This window comes from Cololabis saira, chromosome 14 (assembly GCF_033807715.1).
Source record: "Cololabis saira isolate AMF1-May2022 chromosome 14, fColSai1.1, whole genome shotgun sequence".
Classification (NCBI taxonomy): Eukaryota; Metazoa; Chordata; class Actinopteri; order Beloniformes; family Belonidae; genus Cololabis; species Cololabis saira.
The window spans coordinates 37,539,171-37,556,361 of NC_084600.1; the positions used below are offsets into that span (position 1 = coordinate 37,539,171).

The 17,191-nt window shown below is 37.7% G+C and overlaps 1 protein-coding gene across 1 annotated transcript in view; it reads right to left on the minus strand.

Annotated features, from left to right (window-relative positions):
• LOC133460071 (polypeptide N-acetylgalactosaminyltransferase 10-like) overlaps positions 1-17,191 on the minus strand; it is a 175,248-nt gene that overhangs the window by 55,983 nt on the left and 102,074 nt on the right. Inside the window, exons 5-6 of the mRNA XM_061740584.1 lie at positions 1,520-1,705; positions 1,134-1,317 (exon numbers count right to left, since the gene is read on the minus strand). Of these exons, the coding sequence (XP_061596568.1) occupies positions 1,134-1,317; positions 1,520-1,705 (370 nt within the window). The remainder of the gene's footprint in view (positions 1-1,133; positions 1,318-1,519; positions 1,706-17,191) is intronic.

Consider the following 17,191-nt stretch of genomic DNA (forward strand, 5'->3'; position numbering starts at 1 on the left):
AAAATAAACAACTCCAGGAAATGCACGGCGCGTCACAGGAGAGCTAGCTGCTCGGGTTCAAGACTCAGTGGTCCACCTGCATCTCCCAGATAAGGGACGCTCTTCTGAGGACAGTATCGTCGTCAGGATTACGGACAGAGTAGGCTGATATTCTGAGAGAGGATTGAAGCGCAGATATTGCAGCATAGTAAACACCTGTGTAAGACTTGTGGTTGAGACTGGTGATTCAGTAATTCACGTGTAAAAAAACTCCCTCTAGTCATTTAAAACAGACAAAATACCTTCGGTGAATATCCAGGATTGCAAGGTCTTTGGCAGAGGTGTCAAAAGTATTCACATTCATTACTCAGGTAGAAGTATAGATACTAGAGTTTAAAAATACTCCTGTAGAAGTTGAAGTATCAACTCAAGTTTTTTACTCAAGTGAAAGTATAAAAGTACTGGTTTCAAAACTACTTAAAGTATAAAAGTAAAAGTAATGTAAGGGGGAAAAAAGCCATTGAAAATGAATGCATCTTAGTATAATGCAAATATATTAAAGAACCATATATGTGTACTATTGAGCATTAACATGTGTTTCAGAGAGCAGGAGATATGATGACTAGTTGCCTATAAGTATTGTAATGGTGCAAAAAGTCAAACTTCAGAGGCATGTTATCATTTATCCTTACCTTTATTGGAATGTACATCCAAGTTTAGTTGCAGGAATCTGAGGGAACGGATGTAAGAACAAAACTGGACAAGAACATCTGAAACAACCACAACCAAATTCACTCTATCCGGATGGAGCAATTTAACTGGAAAGTTTTTTTTAAAGGCCGAAATGAAATAGAGTAAAGAGGCTGTTTTTAAAATGTAAGGAGTAAAAAGTACAGATAATTGCGTGAAAATGTAAGGAGTAAAAGTAAAAAGTCGTCTGAAAAATAATTACTCCAGTGAAGTATAGATAACCAAAGTTTCTACTTAAGTAAGGTAAAGAAGTATTTGTACTTTGTTACTTGACACCTCTGGTCTTTGACATTTGGATGGAAGGTTTCGACTTCCAGTTGAGCCACTTATTGCACCGATGACACAATCAGAGAATCAGGACAAAATGCTACAATCAAATGTCAGAAGTGTCAGAAATGACTCACTCAAAGGGTTCACTGGGATCAACCTTCTGCAGCTCTGGAGGGATGGGGATGCGTTTGTAGTACATTTCCCAGTCGAACGCCCCTCGCATGGCGTCGCCCGCCTGCGTTTCGTAGCCGAAGTTGTCGTGGTCGATGACGTCGATCATCGGACACACGATGGTCTTCCTGTTCTGGGCGATCCGGTCTGAGACGGAGAGGGAGGAAAAGACATGTTTGACAACACACTGGCTTTCAGGCCTTAAGAGATTCAAGAGCTTTTATGAAGAAGAAAGAAACAAGTTGAAAACATTTAGAAACCTATTGTGTATTGTATTGCTCTCATACAGGTTATCTAGTGAACATGTCAATAATGCTAGCAGTCTTGTGATGCTGAGGAGTCTCCTCACCCAGTAATGGAGGCAACCAGTTGACGTTGGCCTCGCAGTGGGAGTCCAGGAAGGTGATGACCTCTCCTTTAGCAGCATTGGCTCCTAACAGGCGTGTCCTGATCAGACCCTCCCTCTTCTTAGTTCTCAGGATCCGGACCTTCGGTAGACGCACCATGTACTCTTCTAGTGCCACCTTGAGATGCTCTGAAAGAGAGCAGAAGAGACACGAGACTTGAGCGGTTGGAATAATCAAATCAACGTAGAGTGATGTGTACAGCCTCTTCAATTCAAAATATTACACATACATGTACACTATCAGGTAGTATTTCTGGCATAACTTCTTAAGTTGTTCAAGAATGGTGCATTACGATCAAATATCTCCACTTTGGTCTCCAATGTCCAAAGGACATTGTTTTAGATCTCTTGTGGTTTGTTTCAATGCAACTTTACAAACCTCCATGATATATTTACCAAGAAAAAGGACAGCTCTTCCTGGTAACCTTACTAAGCCATACTTGTTGTTTCAGTGTTTTTTAAACTATACATTTTGCATGTTGAATGAGGCCTGCAGACTCTGAGACGCAGCGCTTTGTTCTTTGCAAGCTTTGCGAGCACCTAAAGTCTGAACTTCAAGTAAACCTGCTCAGACATCCAACTCCTGGTAAAATTGTGTACAATGGGGAAGTGCAGGACCCAGGAGTAGCAAACAACATGATTTAATGAAAAACCAGAAATGTTGGAGAAAGCATGAAAAAAACAGTAAACACAGACAATAACCAGAGGATGAGCATATGTGGAGGCTCAGGGAGCACAGCTAACACAGACGAAACAGCAAAAGAACTAAACAAGACCTCAAAAACTAAAACCCTGAAAATCCTGTCTTGAATGTTTTCCATAACTCAATCTCTCACTATTAAATGTTTGTTTGGTAATTGACTTAAAATCATTTCCAAATTGCTGCACAGCATCAATTGCATCTTGAGGATAATTGCTGATATACAGAACTGTCTCAGAAAATTTGAATATTGTGATTTTCTGTAATGCAATTACAAAAACAAACCATAATCAGCAATATTAAAATAATAAAAGGCTTGCAATATTTCAGTTGATTTGTAATGAATCCAGAATGTATGACATTTTTTTTTTTTTTTTTTTTTTTAAATTGCATTACAGAAAATAAAGAACTTTATCACAATATTATAATTTTCTGAGACAGTCCTGTATTTCCTACATTGCAGTGTGTTAACATGAATGCCCCACACCAGCTAAATTTGAATGTTTTCTTCTTTTTTTCTCCTCCAATAAATAATGACACAGTACAATGTGCTGTTGTTCATTTAAGGTTGTATTTACTGAATATTACGACCTGCTGAGGACAGATGATCTTTTATTTTGCCCTGATAACGAAAACCTTAAACTAAAGGAGATGTTCTCTGATTTTTCCCATGACTTTAAATGAGAGCTGACGTGAGCTGGGAACAGCTTCAGGAAGCTGTCCACAAATGGCAAATCTCCACTAACATGCCCTTAAAAAGGAAGACCATCAAAAAAAAACCCAACCTAAACCATAAGGCTTCGTGATGTTACACGACATCTGCCTCTGCCACATGCTCAGAAAGAAATGTTCCCCCTCAGGCCTTCACATTATCACACACACTCAGGAAAGAAAAAAGAAACAAAAACAAAATAAAAAAAACTCAGATATTCTTACTTTTCAGCAGCCACTGACTTTTTATTTCTATATCTCTACTGCAGTCATTAGACAGGATGTTAGCCTCCAGAGGAAGAACCCAACTGTGAGCGATGAAATAGGAATTAAATGAACCACTCCCCTTATGTGTGGTCATAAATCCTTTTGGCAAAAGCTAGTGCTTCCTCTAAAATTATAATTGCCATTTTTATCAAAATACATAGTGCTCAATGTATAATGTTCTCCAATAATCTGTTTAATTCAGTCAGATTGTTAAATGAACTCTGTATTCTGTTCCATCGTATAATTATCTGACTGAATTATTAGTTTTACATTGATACGTTTTTCTGCATCTGCAGTAAAAGAATGAAACAACTCAGAGGGGTGCATGGGAAATACTGAAACAGATGATATAGTGAAACTTTAGTGAAACTTTTCATTTCATCTTCAACTTATCTTCAATCACATCTGCCTTCAACAGATCAATCTGCCCCTAAATGAAGCCAGTACATATTTTTACCCCTAACGCAAACTACAGGACTGTCTCAGAAAATTAAAATATTGTGATAAAGTTCTTTATTTTCTATAATGCAATTAAAAAAACAAACATGTCATACATTCTGGATTCATTACAAATCAACTGAAATATTGCAAGCCTTTTATTATTTTAATATTGCTGATTATGGTTTACAGTTTAAGATTAAGATTCCCAGAATATTCAAATTTTTTGAGATAGGATATTTGAGTTTTCTTAAGCTGTAAGCCATGATCACTCAGCAATATTAAAATAATAAAAAGCTTACAATATTTCAGTTCATTTGTAATGAATCCAGAATGTATGACATTTTTGTTTTTGTAATTGCATTACAGAAAATCACAATATTCTAATTTTCTGAGACAGTCCTGTATGTCCAGATGTGACGACTGTCTCCAACCATCACGGAGCACCGACCTCAATAATCACAGCTGTGAAGATAACACACTGCGTGAAAATTCAGTTTCTTCTTCAATCCATAACATCTTGATGACATTGAATTGCATTTAATACCATCTTGATCTGAAGAAAGCCAAAAGAACATGCCATAAGGAGCTACCAAATGTCCAAGGATGATTCCACACGCTATCGGCAAACACGCAGCAGATGCGCTTGAAAAGCGTGATGCTAAATGCCTGTAGCCAGCTGAAATTACTGAGCTGCATCTTCTGATGAAAAGACTTTAATACCCCAGTTTCATGTCTATTGCACGGTAAATTTGACTCAAAAATATGTCCAAATGTCACAGTCCATATTGATGAATTTGCATTCTTCTGACCTGTGTCACCCACCGGCCATCCATCCGATATCAAAGTGTGATTTATTCCTGTCACATTATCAGAAATACACTTTTAAATCATTTCAACAGTTAATGAACAACAGGGCGTATCTCATCCTGTAGCCAAACAGCTAATGTCATGACTGCACACTGAAAAAAATAAATCTAAGCGCATGTAAATATAACATATTTAAATCTGTAATATTAACAATTAAAAATGAAGTTTGTTGCTTTACATGAATACATCTAGTTTTGAACGTAATCTGCATTTGTTCAAAAAACAAGACATTTTCCTTAACAAGCAGTATTTCTGTAATCCCAGGCAATCTTTTCATTTACACACAAACAACAAGCAATGATCTTGTTGTATTTACCTTTCCTTTAACAATTTTAATCTATCCAACGTTTAGATGAAACATGCTTTATTTGTTTAAGTAGAAACCACAGTAAAAATATCTTGCTTGATCTACTTTAAAAAAATTAAGGCAACTTTTTCGCATGAGATTTTTATGTAGATCAAGAAAGACTAGTCTTTGTATAAACTATTACATTTTTAGTATATACAAAATTAATTTGCAAGTAAAGTCAACTTAATTTTGATAAATAAAGTAAACTTAACACAATTAAGTTGACTGTACTTGCAAAATGTATTATTTACATACAATAAATTAAGTAGTTTATACAAAGACTAGTCTTTCTTGATCTACATAATAATCTCATGCAAAAAGTTGACTTATTTTTTTTAAGTAGATCAAGCACAATATTTGTATCAGTGCATGTACAGCTTTGATACTGTTTTAAACCAATAATGTCTCAAAGATCTCGTGGTAAACACCTGAAACAATATGAGGCTGTGCTTGCTCAATCATAAAGCCCTGCTTTGGGGGTTGTGTTCAGACAACATCATTGCCCAACTCTCACCACGCAAAAACACGTTTAAGATTACCGCGCCTACTTTTTACATCATATCTGCTTGGACAATCCCTGTGAGCCAACGGAAAATGTAGGCACAAAAGCCTCTGCAGGATTCCTATTTACTGAGTTATGCTGATCCTTCAAATGGTTAAAATTCCCAAACATATCAAGAACACACCTGGAGCAGTGGCAGGTGTGTCATGATAGATACTACGGCTGTTCGATTAATCGATTTTAAATCGTAATCGCGATTATGTAATTAGAACGATGTTAAAACGTGAAAATCGTAAAATCGATTTTTCACTTTTTTTTTTCTTTTTCTTTTTTCTTTTTCCCTTGTCTGCACACATATTAATGATTGATGGAAATACCTCTCAATACCTGCGACAAGTGCCCAATGGGAGAGGCTCTTTAGTGTAGGAGGGGGCATTGTAACATGCCACCGGGCATCCCTCAAGCCAGATGCGGTAGACCGGCTCGTGTTCCTTGCAAAAAACTTGCAAATGTGAATAGCAAATGTAATGACTGACATTACACACCTCTACCTCCTTCATGGGTTGCATTATTATTTAGCATTCAAAGACCCAGTTTAGTTTAATTAGAAAATGTCTTGTTTTATTTAATTGGAAATATAACTTACTGTATGTTTGCAAGTGCTGATTTGCTGATTTTTTTTTTCAGAGATAAAACTTTATAATATTTTATTATATTTTTTAAAACTTTTTTTCAACTTATTTTACAGAGTTTTGCACTTTATTCATTCATTTTTGGTTTAATAAGAGCAACGTTTGCACTTAAAGCCCAATGGGGCAAATGTTCAATAAAAAAACAGCATATTTGAAATCATTTCTTTGCCTTTTGTCAATTCACAAAATAATCGTAATCGTAATCGAAAATCGGATTTTGAGAGAAAAAAATCGAGATTTTATTTTTGGGCAAAATCGAACAGCCCTACAACTGAAAAACCTACAGGACACCGTGAGATAGTTGTTATCAAAGAAGAGTAACTTCTTCTGTTGAACATAACCTTTCACTCGACCCAGAAAAAGGTCAAAGAACCTACAAATTGTGATGATGAGGAACATTTACTGCACATTTCAAAAACCACAAATACCACTTCTGACATTTTCACACATGACCTGCATTCTGAGATTTTCCAGGGCTCTTCTTGTGAGCATCCGTGTATACATGTGAGGAATGGAAATGCAGGATAGATTTTGTCAAAGTTCCATGTGGAAATTACACGGCCTGTATCCTAATAACAACTCCAGAAAAAGAGCAGATGTGTAACTCCGGCAGGTAATCCTCCGGAGTATTTACTCCAGAGGATTACCTGCTTGTCGGAGCTGCTGCTTCACGTTCTCTTCTGCTGCCTGTGTGCTGCTCCCCACTGCCTCCAAGATAGCGGGAATGGATTCAAATACATGTGGGATTAATATCGACACAGCAATCATTTCATGTTCGTACTCTATCTGACATTAATGTAAATAGAACATTTTCCACACATACATCTGGCATCACATCCTGCCTCCTATGTAGTCCAGTGGTCCCCGGTACCGGGCCGTGGGTCATTTGGTACCGGGCCGCACAGAAAGAAAAAATAATTTCTGGTTCACAATGTTTTTATTTCTTGGATGTAAATACACTGCAAACACACCGTAAGAGCTATAAAGGAATTAAATAAAATAGTTAGCCTTTCTGGTAACCCTTTCTTTTACAGTATAGTAATAACCAGGTAATACCATGGTAATTACACTGTAAATACCTAGTAGAACCTTGTATTTACAAGCTAATTACATGGTAACTACCGGGTAATTTACCCAGTAAGTACGAGGTAATTATTACGTATTTTCTTGGACCATGTAATTATGTGTATTTACCATGTAATTACATGGTAAATACCTGGTTGTTTAAACTAAACATTACTAGGTAATTACAAAGACATTAGATGGGAACTATGAGGGAAATTACAGGTATTTACTAGGTTAATATTGGTAACTACCGGCCAATTTACCATGTAATTACTTTGAAATTACGAATTATTTCTAAGAATTATTTCTAAGTAAGTACCAGGTAAATACTAAGTATTTTTTCTGCAAACTACCAGGAAATTATAACCTATATTTGAGGTAGTTACCAGCTAATTACACTTCAATGACCATGTAGTTACCTTGTGTTCTATATTTCATGGATAACTACCGGGTATTTACCCATTCATTATTGATTTATGTATTATCAATGGATTGGTGCAGGTACCCCAGAGGGGTGTAAATTACTCTATTGACCTTGTAATTAACCTGATAGTTACCATGTTTTACCTGGAAATTGGCAGGTACTTACCTTGTAGTTACTTGCCCAGTAATTCTATTTCCTAAGTATTTACCCAATAAGTACAGACATTTTTACCTGGCTTTTACTCAGTAATTAAAGTGAAACTGGACTGTAAAAGAAAGCGTGTGTTGTTTCCATAATATTACCTAGTAAAACATGGTAACTAGGTGCTTTTTGTGTCAGTTAGGCACCACTTTAGCATTCCTGACACTCGTTTAGTCCTGCAGACACACTTTTCTACTGCCGTTAAACTTTTACCGTTAAAGTCCGAAGCGCCAGATGTTTACAAGGTCTCGGCGAGGCGCCTTCAAAATAAAAGCGCTAAATATCTGTCTCCTTAATATATAACAAATAAAATAAAAGCCTGGCTTTAAATAACGTTAATGAGAAAACAAACATAAAAACACATTTATAGAAATACTCATATTAAAAAGGTAATTTACAATTTCCATTATTTTTATTCATGATTTTTTCGAAGATAATGTATTATTATTATTCTTCATCATTATCATTATTCATCATCATCATCATCATCATCATTATTATTATTATTCATCATCATCATCATCATCATCATTATTATTATTATAATAGAGAAAATACCACAGTTTTTAATTCCGATCTTGTCATTTTATTTCGTTTTTATTAGCTACACCTTCAGATTGGGCCGTGAAAATATTGTCAGACATTAAACCGGGCCGCGGTTCAGAAAAGGTTGGGGACCACTGATGTAGTCTACTCATGCCCCACTGTGGAGTTCACCAGGCATCCATCCAGGACAACGACGGGGATGAAAGTAAACACTGAAGCAGCCACTGTGGAAACGGAGCTCATGGCAAGCTCGAGTTCCCTAACCTGTTCCCTGCTCCTGATTCTGTTCCCTGCTCCTGAAGGTCTCACCAACCGCTTTTTCACTGCTGCCTCTCACCTTCTCTCTCTCATTAGCAGGGCTGATGCTGTTGCTTGCTTGTTAGCGTGGGACAGATTCTTCTTTGGCATTGACAACAGCACTTGGAAACCAGAGGCTTAATGCCACCAACCATTGTACAAGGGTTTTAAATTGTACCACGCCTGCTCTGAACTCCACGACTCCCTGGTGGTCGTGCTGCAACCAACCCAACGTGACACGGTTGTTTCATCTCAGTGTGGTGAGAAGGTGGTCTTTCCAAACATCAAATACATGCTCTCAATATCCAAAAAGGAACATATATTTCACATGTCCTCGAGATTTTTTTGTTCCAGAATAAAAGAGAATCTTTACAACAGCAGGTTCTCTGCTGGTTTTGACTCTCATTGTCATAATTGAAAAGATTTTACCTCCTTTATTAACTCTTTAATCAAGTTACAGACTAATATTTGTTTTTCAAGGTGAGCAAAGTCTGTGATTAATGACGGACTATGTCTTCAAAGCTGATGTGACAGTCAATACCTGGTTTTTAAGCATGAAGCGCTCCAGTCCGAGAACACCGTGATGCACGGCGAAGCCATGTGAGTTTGATTTGATCATCCTTGGCAGCAGCCACGCAGTGGGCCGAGGAGGGAGCAAAACTCTTTAAATCAAACTTGACGTTTATCAGTAAAATTCCAATGACAAGACCAGTGAATGGGTTTCATCTTTCCCAGCAACATCTTTGTTTCTTCACTCTCTCAGCACAGATAAGTTACTTAAACAATAAACGCTCCAAAAGGCTGAAAAAGAAGTGACTATTTGCAGAATACAGGCAGACACGCTTCATATTAATAAAATATCAGCTCTGCCTGTCTTGCCTCATTGATAGCGGTTCTTATAAATGGCCCGCTGTCACAAAGGAGTCCTCCTCCTACACGACCACTAATTGGATTCTGAATAACAGAAGAGAGGATGAAGGAAAGGCAGCGGCCCTTTCACACTTTCAGGGTATAAACTGCAGCTGCTACAATGACATAGAATGTCTTTATCTCGGCACACTTTTGTTTTCTTTCTGCTTTGTTCTTTCCTTCCATTCTGCAAGCCCTTTGTTGCTTCTTTTCATCTTTCTTGTTATCCTGGTTCTGTTTTGATATTACTTGGTGGCAGCTGCCTCTTGAGGAAGTGGTCCTGATCCCAGCGGACGGCTGAGGCTCAGAGCGGTCAGAATCCAGAGACGTGCTGGTGATCTTTCCCTTCCTCCGCTTTCCCCTCGCTCTGATCGGAAATATTTTGTAATGTGCCTGTATTCAAAAACATGAAAAAAAGCCAATATCCTCCACTCAAACACCATCAAAGTCCAATATCGCTTCTCCTGACGAGCTGCAACACGAGTGTGTTCGAACGAAGAAGTCCAATTAGATCGGGGGTCGGCAACCCGCGGCTCTAGAGCTGCATGCGGCTCTTTAGCGCCGCCCTAGTGGCTCCTGGAGCTTTTTCAAAAATGTTTGAACTTTTTTTTCCTTTTTTTTTCTTCTTTTTTTCTTTTTTTTTCTTCCTTTTTCCTTTCCTTTTTATTCCTGACATTTCGACTTTTTTCTCGAAATTTTTACTTTTTCTTTCGACATTTCGACTTTTTTCTCGAGATTGTACTTCAACATTAATCTCAACATTTCAACTTTTTTCTCGAAATTTTGACTTTTGTCTCAACATTTTGACTTTTTTTTACAGAATTTTGACTATTTCCTCGGCATTTCGACTTTTTTCTCAACATTTCGACTTTTTTCTCAAGATTGTACTTAAACATTAATCTCGACATTTCAACTTTTTTCTCGAAATTTCAACTTTTTTCTCGAATTTGACTTTTGTCTCAACATTTTGACTTTTTTTTACGAAATTTTGACTATTTCCTCGACATTTCGACTTTTTTCTCAAGATTGTACTTCAACATTAATCTCAACATTTCAACTTTTTTCTCGACATTTTGACTTTTTTCTCAAAGTGAATAATGAAAAAAAAAATCTTCCCCCAGTTATAACTAATGTAGAAACATGCAGCATGTGTTGCCTTCATTCTAAGGTTTATACAAGACTTTTCATTTTTTGCGGCTCCAGACATATTTGTTTTTTGTGTTTTTGGTCCAATATGGCTCTTTCAACATTTTGGGTTGCCGACCCCTGAATTAGACGGACCAGAGTGATGGCTGCCGTTCGTCACCCTGTCAGAAATGTCTCTGCTGGTTGAAAATGAAGGCCCCTTTTTGGGATTCAGCCAGCTGAAAGTGGTTTCTGCATTAGACCCAGTTATTGGTGTTAAATAAAAGGATTTGCTTAAGAGCAAATGGATGAATTTTTCAAGCGCAAAAGTGAAGCAATCAAAGCTACTGACATCCAAGTACCAGCGTGCAACATTGTGGTTGGAAACTGGCAGAAATACGATAAAATATTCAGAAGTTAGATAAGCGACATAACCGAATGAATGGATCCGCTGGTGGAATTCGCCTGAGCACATCGCTAGCTGCTTTTATGTTTAATTTTGAAGAATCTTTGGCGGACAGAGAGTAGGTTAAGGGGACTCTTCTTAGCTTGTCCCTTCAGCCAACTTGAACCAGTTGGACTTATGCGTGAGCCCAAAAGTTACTTCAACTTTAAAGCCTTTAATTCCCTTATATATATTTTTTTTTACAACTGCAAATCCATGCCAGCATATCACTTGAGATGTCTCTTCTCATACATACTTTGAATACTACTCTTGTTCACTCTAAATTTCCTTTGAGACTTCAGTCCAGGACGCTTGTCGTCACGATAAAGTTTATTCTTGTTTTATTTAAAGCATTGTTACTGTGATTATAAAATCCACTCCCTGCAGGTTAATGTGAGGCATTCACAAATGCCAACTGTCAATATTAAAATCATTAAATAGCCGGCAATGCGGAGATCAGTGAGCCTATGTGTTAACACTTCTGCATCAATTTAATATCATAATTACTTATTGTACTTAAGTGGATAATAAACTGACTCTAGATCTTTAAATCAAGGTTTTAGTTCCGAATAAGCATATGTTTTCCTATGGAGCCAAATCAAGGCCAAAAGTTTTGCTAATTTCTGAAACTGAAAAAAAAAGATGTGAAACTGAAAAAAAAGATGTGAAACTGAAAAAAAAGATCTGAAACTGAAATAAAAAGATCTGAAACTGAAAAAAAGATCTGAAACTGAAATAAAAAGATCTGAAACTGAAAAAAAGATCTGATTCTGAAAAAAAAATGGAAACTGTAAGAAAATAAATTCATCATCAAAACTTGATTTCAGGTTCAAATCTTAGTTTTTCAATTACAATTTTATTTTCAAATTAGCAAAACTTTTGGCCTTGATTTGGCTCCATATTTTCCCAGCTTTTCTGGAAAACTTGGCAAAAGTGTGTATTTAATATCACTGAAATGAAACTGTTTAAGGTACAGAGGTACAGGTACAGAGCAGGATTTTCACTCATCACAGTGTATAAAGTGTAGTGACAGATAAAAAACACAAAATATGACAACATACCACCGCAAAAAATACACCATCCCACAAGTCCAGGCTGTTTGGTTTTATTGATCACCGTAACCTCGTTCTCCTTCCCTGATACGAGCAGTTATTTTATTCACCTGGGACCAGCTGAGAGTTGATGCGCTGCTTTGGTGGGGGAGCGACCTCTCAGGTGTAGAGAGGGGGATATAAAGGATTTTTAGCGATACTAATGCCAGCTTCAGTTCGGCTTCTCATCCTGATTGTTTATCAGTTTCAGTGAGGAAACACCCAGACACGTTTTCAACCTCAACACAAATTCTACCTCCACTGCGACTCCGCACACCTGGGAGTCTGCCAATTAGTCACCCCTTGTCAAAATACGCATCTTAATGATGATTCGTTACATGCCTTATTTAGCTAAATCCATTTTCAGCACACTCCAAAATTACACGTGAAAGTGTTCGTGAAATTTATTTCTGAGGTGAAACCAGTTTTGGATTGTCATTCCTGGAATGATTTCTTTTTTTTTTTCCTCATTTAAACCATTTTGATGTTATCTTATTATCACAGCGCTGGAAAAGGAATGGAGAGACACACAATATGCTAGGCGACCAGTTTTTTTTGTTTAAGTCAGTAAAAGTCCTTGCCAGTTTTGTCTTCATAACCTGTCCAGATACAGTAAAGTTTACGACGGAGTATTAGGGCCAAACAAAAAAAGGAAATTACGAGAATGAAGTCATAATGTAATGAGAATAAAGTCGTAAAATTACGAGAATAAAGTCATAATATTACGAGAATAAAGTCGTAAAATTACGAGAATAAAGTCGTAAAATTACGAGAATAAAGTCATAATATTACGAGAATAAAGTCGTAAAATTACGAGAATAAAGTCGATGCTCAATATTCCTCATTTTAACACAGGGAGAAGAAGCTCTTCCTGTTAGAGTTCTCATAAATTATATTCTCATAATATTACGACTTTATTCTCATAATATTACGACTTTATTCTCATAATATTACGACTTTATTCTATTACGACTTTATTCTCATAAATTACGACTTTATTCTCGTAATGTTATGACTTTATTCTCGTAATTTTTACGACTTTATTCTCGTAATTTTACGACTTTATTCTCATTATATTATGACTTTATTCTCGTAATTTCCAATGTTTTTTGTCTTAGTTTGGCCCTAATACTCCGTCGTAAAAGTTCAACTAAAATACAGGAAAAATCATAAAAAAAAAGCAGAGAAAAGTCTATTCTCCCAATTGTTCTCCGTCACAGTGACTCATTACAGCAAAATACGCTGTAATGAGTCAAAATACGCATCTTAATGATGATTTGCTACATGCCTTATTTAGCAAAATCCATTTTCAGCACACTCCAAAATTATACGTGAAAGTGTTCGTGAAATTTATTTCTGAGGTGAAACCAGTTTTGGATTGTCATTCCTGGAATGATTTCTTTTTTTCCCCTCATTTAAACCATTTTTCTGTTATCTTATTATCACAAAGCGCTGGAAAACGAATGGAGAGACACACAATATGCTATTCTAGGCGACAAGTTTTTTTTGTTTAAGTCAGTAAAAGTCCTTGCCAGTTTTGTCCTCATAACCTGTTCAGACACAGTAAAGTTCAACTAAAATACAGGAAAATCATAAAAAAAAGGAGAGAAAAGTCTATTCTCCCAATTGTTCTCCGTCACAGTGACTCATTACAGCAAAATACGCTGTAATGAGTCAAAATACGCATCTTAATGATGATTCGTTACATGCCTTATTTAGCTAAACCCATTTTCAGCACACTCCAAAATTATACGTGAAAGTGTTCGTGAAATTTATTTCTGAGGTGAAACCAGTTTTGATTGTCATTCCTGGAATTATTCCTTTTTTCCCCCCCTCATTTAAACCATTTTTATGTTATCTTATTATCACAAAGCACTGGAAAAAGAGTTTTTTTTGTTTAAGTCAGTAAAAGTGCTTGCCAGTTTTGTCCTCATAACCTGTTCAGATACAGTAAAGTTCAACTAAAATACAGGAAAAATCATAAATTAAAGCTGCAAGCAGCAATGAACGGGCCCTCGCACTCACGTCAACCGCCCCCCATAAGCATATCAGAAATGACACCACCCACGACTTCCTATGTCAAACTCTTCAAAAGTTATAGCAGAAAAAAGGGACGACCAGTCAGAAGAAGGGGCGGGGCTAATTCAGGGCAAAGAAGATCAAGGACTCATTACAGAGTCCCATGACACCACCCACGACTCTCTATGTCAAAACATTAAAAAGTTATAGCAGAAAATAGGGACAACCAATCAGAAAAAGGGACTGGGCTAATTGTCACCAATTATGGTCAAGGACTCAATGCCGAGTCCCATGACACCACCCACGACTCTCTATGTCAAACCTTTCAAAAGTTATGGCAGAAAAAAGTATTCTAGGGGGCGCTGTTGAGCCGTGAGGACACGCCCATTAATGCAAACCATGAAAAAAAAAATCAGATCACTCAAATGAACGACGATCATACAGTACAGCTGTATCTCATGGTCCAGAATGTATGATATTATATTAATCTATTATACCATATTATATTAAATGTTGTTATTTCATATTAGCGTACCCAGTAATATAGCATATTGTATTATTGCATTGTATGTTGCTTCATTTCATATATTTTTGACTGTATTATATTGTAAAATTATATATCATAGCGATTGCATTATTATATAATTTCAATTTATAACACTAATATACAATTCCTCACACACACACTCCTTCCAAATGTTTCTTTTTTTTCTCCATTATGACAATTGTATGCTGTCATCCGTTATGTTTTTTGTTTTTAAGCTTGTTATGTCTGTTATTCAAATATATTAATACATTCATTAATATGCTATACTGTATTTTGTATTGTGTATATTGTGTGTGTGTGTGTGTGTGTGTGTGTGTGTGTGTATATATATATATATATATATATATATATATATATATATATATATATATATGTGTGTGTGTGTGTGTGTATACCTGAAGTGTGACTACCTGCAGAACGTATTTTAGCATGAAAGCTTGCATATTTAACGTACATCAAGCATCCTGTATCATAGCTACATGTCTGCCGTTTGTAACAAAGCAAACCGCGTGAAAATCGGTTGAAAATCAAGTGAGTTATAGTTATTTTACTTATGCAGACACCTCCTTCCACAATAGAAGTGAACGCTCTAGAGTTAAAGCGATACCGATCCAAGATGGCGGCCACGCCCGACGTTCTCAGGCAGTCAATGCGGCGCCTCGACCAAGATGGCGGCCGCGCTGAACATCAGCCCCTCCCCCCGCGGGAGCTGCGCGCGCAAACTCCACTCAAATTCAAAAGTTATGGCAGAAAATCGGGACAACCAATCAGAAGAAGGGGAAGGGGAAAAGTAATGTGCGTCGTCACAGGACAGAGACGAACATTTTGATGTAAAAAAAACACAAAAATTGCTGACAAAAATTTTGGCATATCAAGCAAGGCTTGAACTCTCGACCTCTGGCAGCAAAGACCGCAATATTCTGGCTGAGCTAAGTCTCAGCTAGTCCTTATATTTGACCTACTGGCTTAGGTCAGACCAACATAGCGATAAAATGTCTGGAACTTTTTTTTCCTAATTTTTTAAATATTTGTAAGTTATAAATATTAGTAAAACCCTACTATTTAAATTATTACTTTTTCTGTAACCATTCTGCCAAGGTTGTAACCGGGCTGAGCCGGGAATATTTCTGAAGTCACCACATTACAGGGAGCTGATTGGTCGGGGGGCGGGGCCGTCATCACCCTACTCGCCACTGATTGGTCGGGGGGCGGGGCCGTCATCACCCTACTCGCCACTGATTGGTCGGGGGGCGGGGCCGCCATCACCCTACTCGCCACTGATTGGTCAGGGGGCGGGGCCGGCAGACGTTTGAATCAGGAAGCGGGAGTCAGCGCGAGAGCGACTGGCGGCTCGCAGCAATTTTATTATAAAAAAAGTACAACCAATCAGAAGAAGGGGCGGGGCTAATTCAGGCCAATGAAGTTCAAGGACTCCATAAAGAATCTGATGACACCACCCACGACTCTCTATGTAAAACCATTCCAAAGTTATAGCAGAAAATCGGGACAACCAATCAGAAGAAGGGGCGGGGCTAATTAAGGCCAACGAAGCTTAAGGACTCATTACAGAGTCCCATGACACCACCCACGACTCTCTATGTCAAACCATTCAAAAGTTATGGCAGAGAAAAGTATTCTAGGGGGCGCTGTTGAGCCGTTAGGCCACGCCCATTAATTGCAAACCATGAAATATCACATTTATCGCCAGGCCTGGCTTGCATGCAAAATTTGGTGACTTTTGGAGAACTATCAAATATGGACCAATCACATGAAGGGGGGGCGCGCCTTTTGGCGTCTAGCGTCGCCACGGTAATACTTTTGAAAGAGAAAAGTAATGCGTGGTGTCGCAGGATGTAGACGCACATTTTGATGTATAACACACCTGGGTGCACGTTACGGTTCGGGCTGAATTAACTGCCGAAGGAATGGCATAAATTTCGCCAAAATGACACAATTTATTCAAAATGGCCGACGTCCTGTTCGGTTTCGGCCATGGCGCCAAGAGACTTTTCTTTTAGTTGTGACATGATACAGGTGTGTAGCGATTTTCGTGCATGTACGTCAAACCGTATTGTGGGGCTTGAGGCACAAAGTTTTCCGGGGGGCGCTGTTGAGCCATTTTGCCACGCCCATTAATGCAAACCATGAAATATCAAATTTATCGCCAGGCCTGGCTTGCATGCCAAATTTGGTGCCTTTTGGGGAACTATCAAATATGGACCAATCAGATGAAGGGGGGGTGCGCTTGTTGGCGTCTAGCATCGCCACGGTAACACTTTCGAAAGAGAAAAGTAATGCATGTAGTCGCAGGATGGAGACGCACATTTTGATGTATAACACATCTGGGTTCACGATACGGTTCGGGCTGAATTAACTCTCGAAGGAATGGCATATATTGCTCCAAAATTACGCAATTA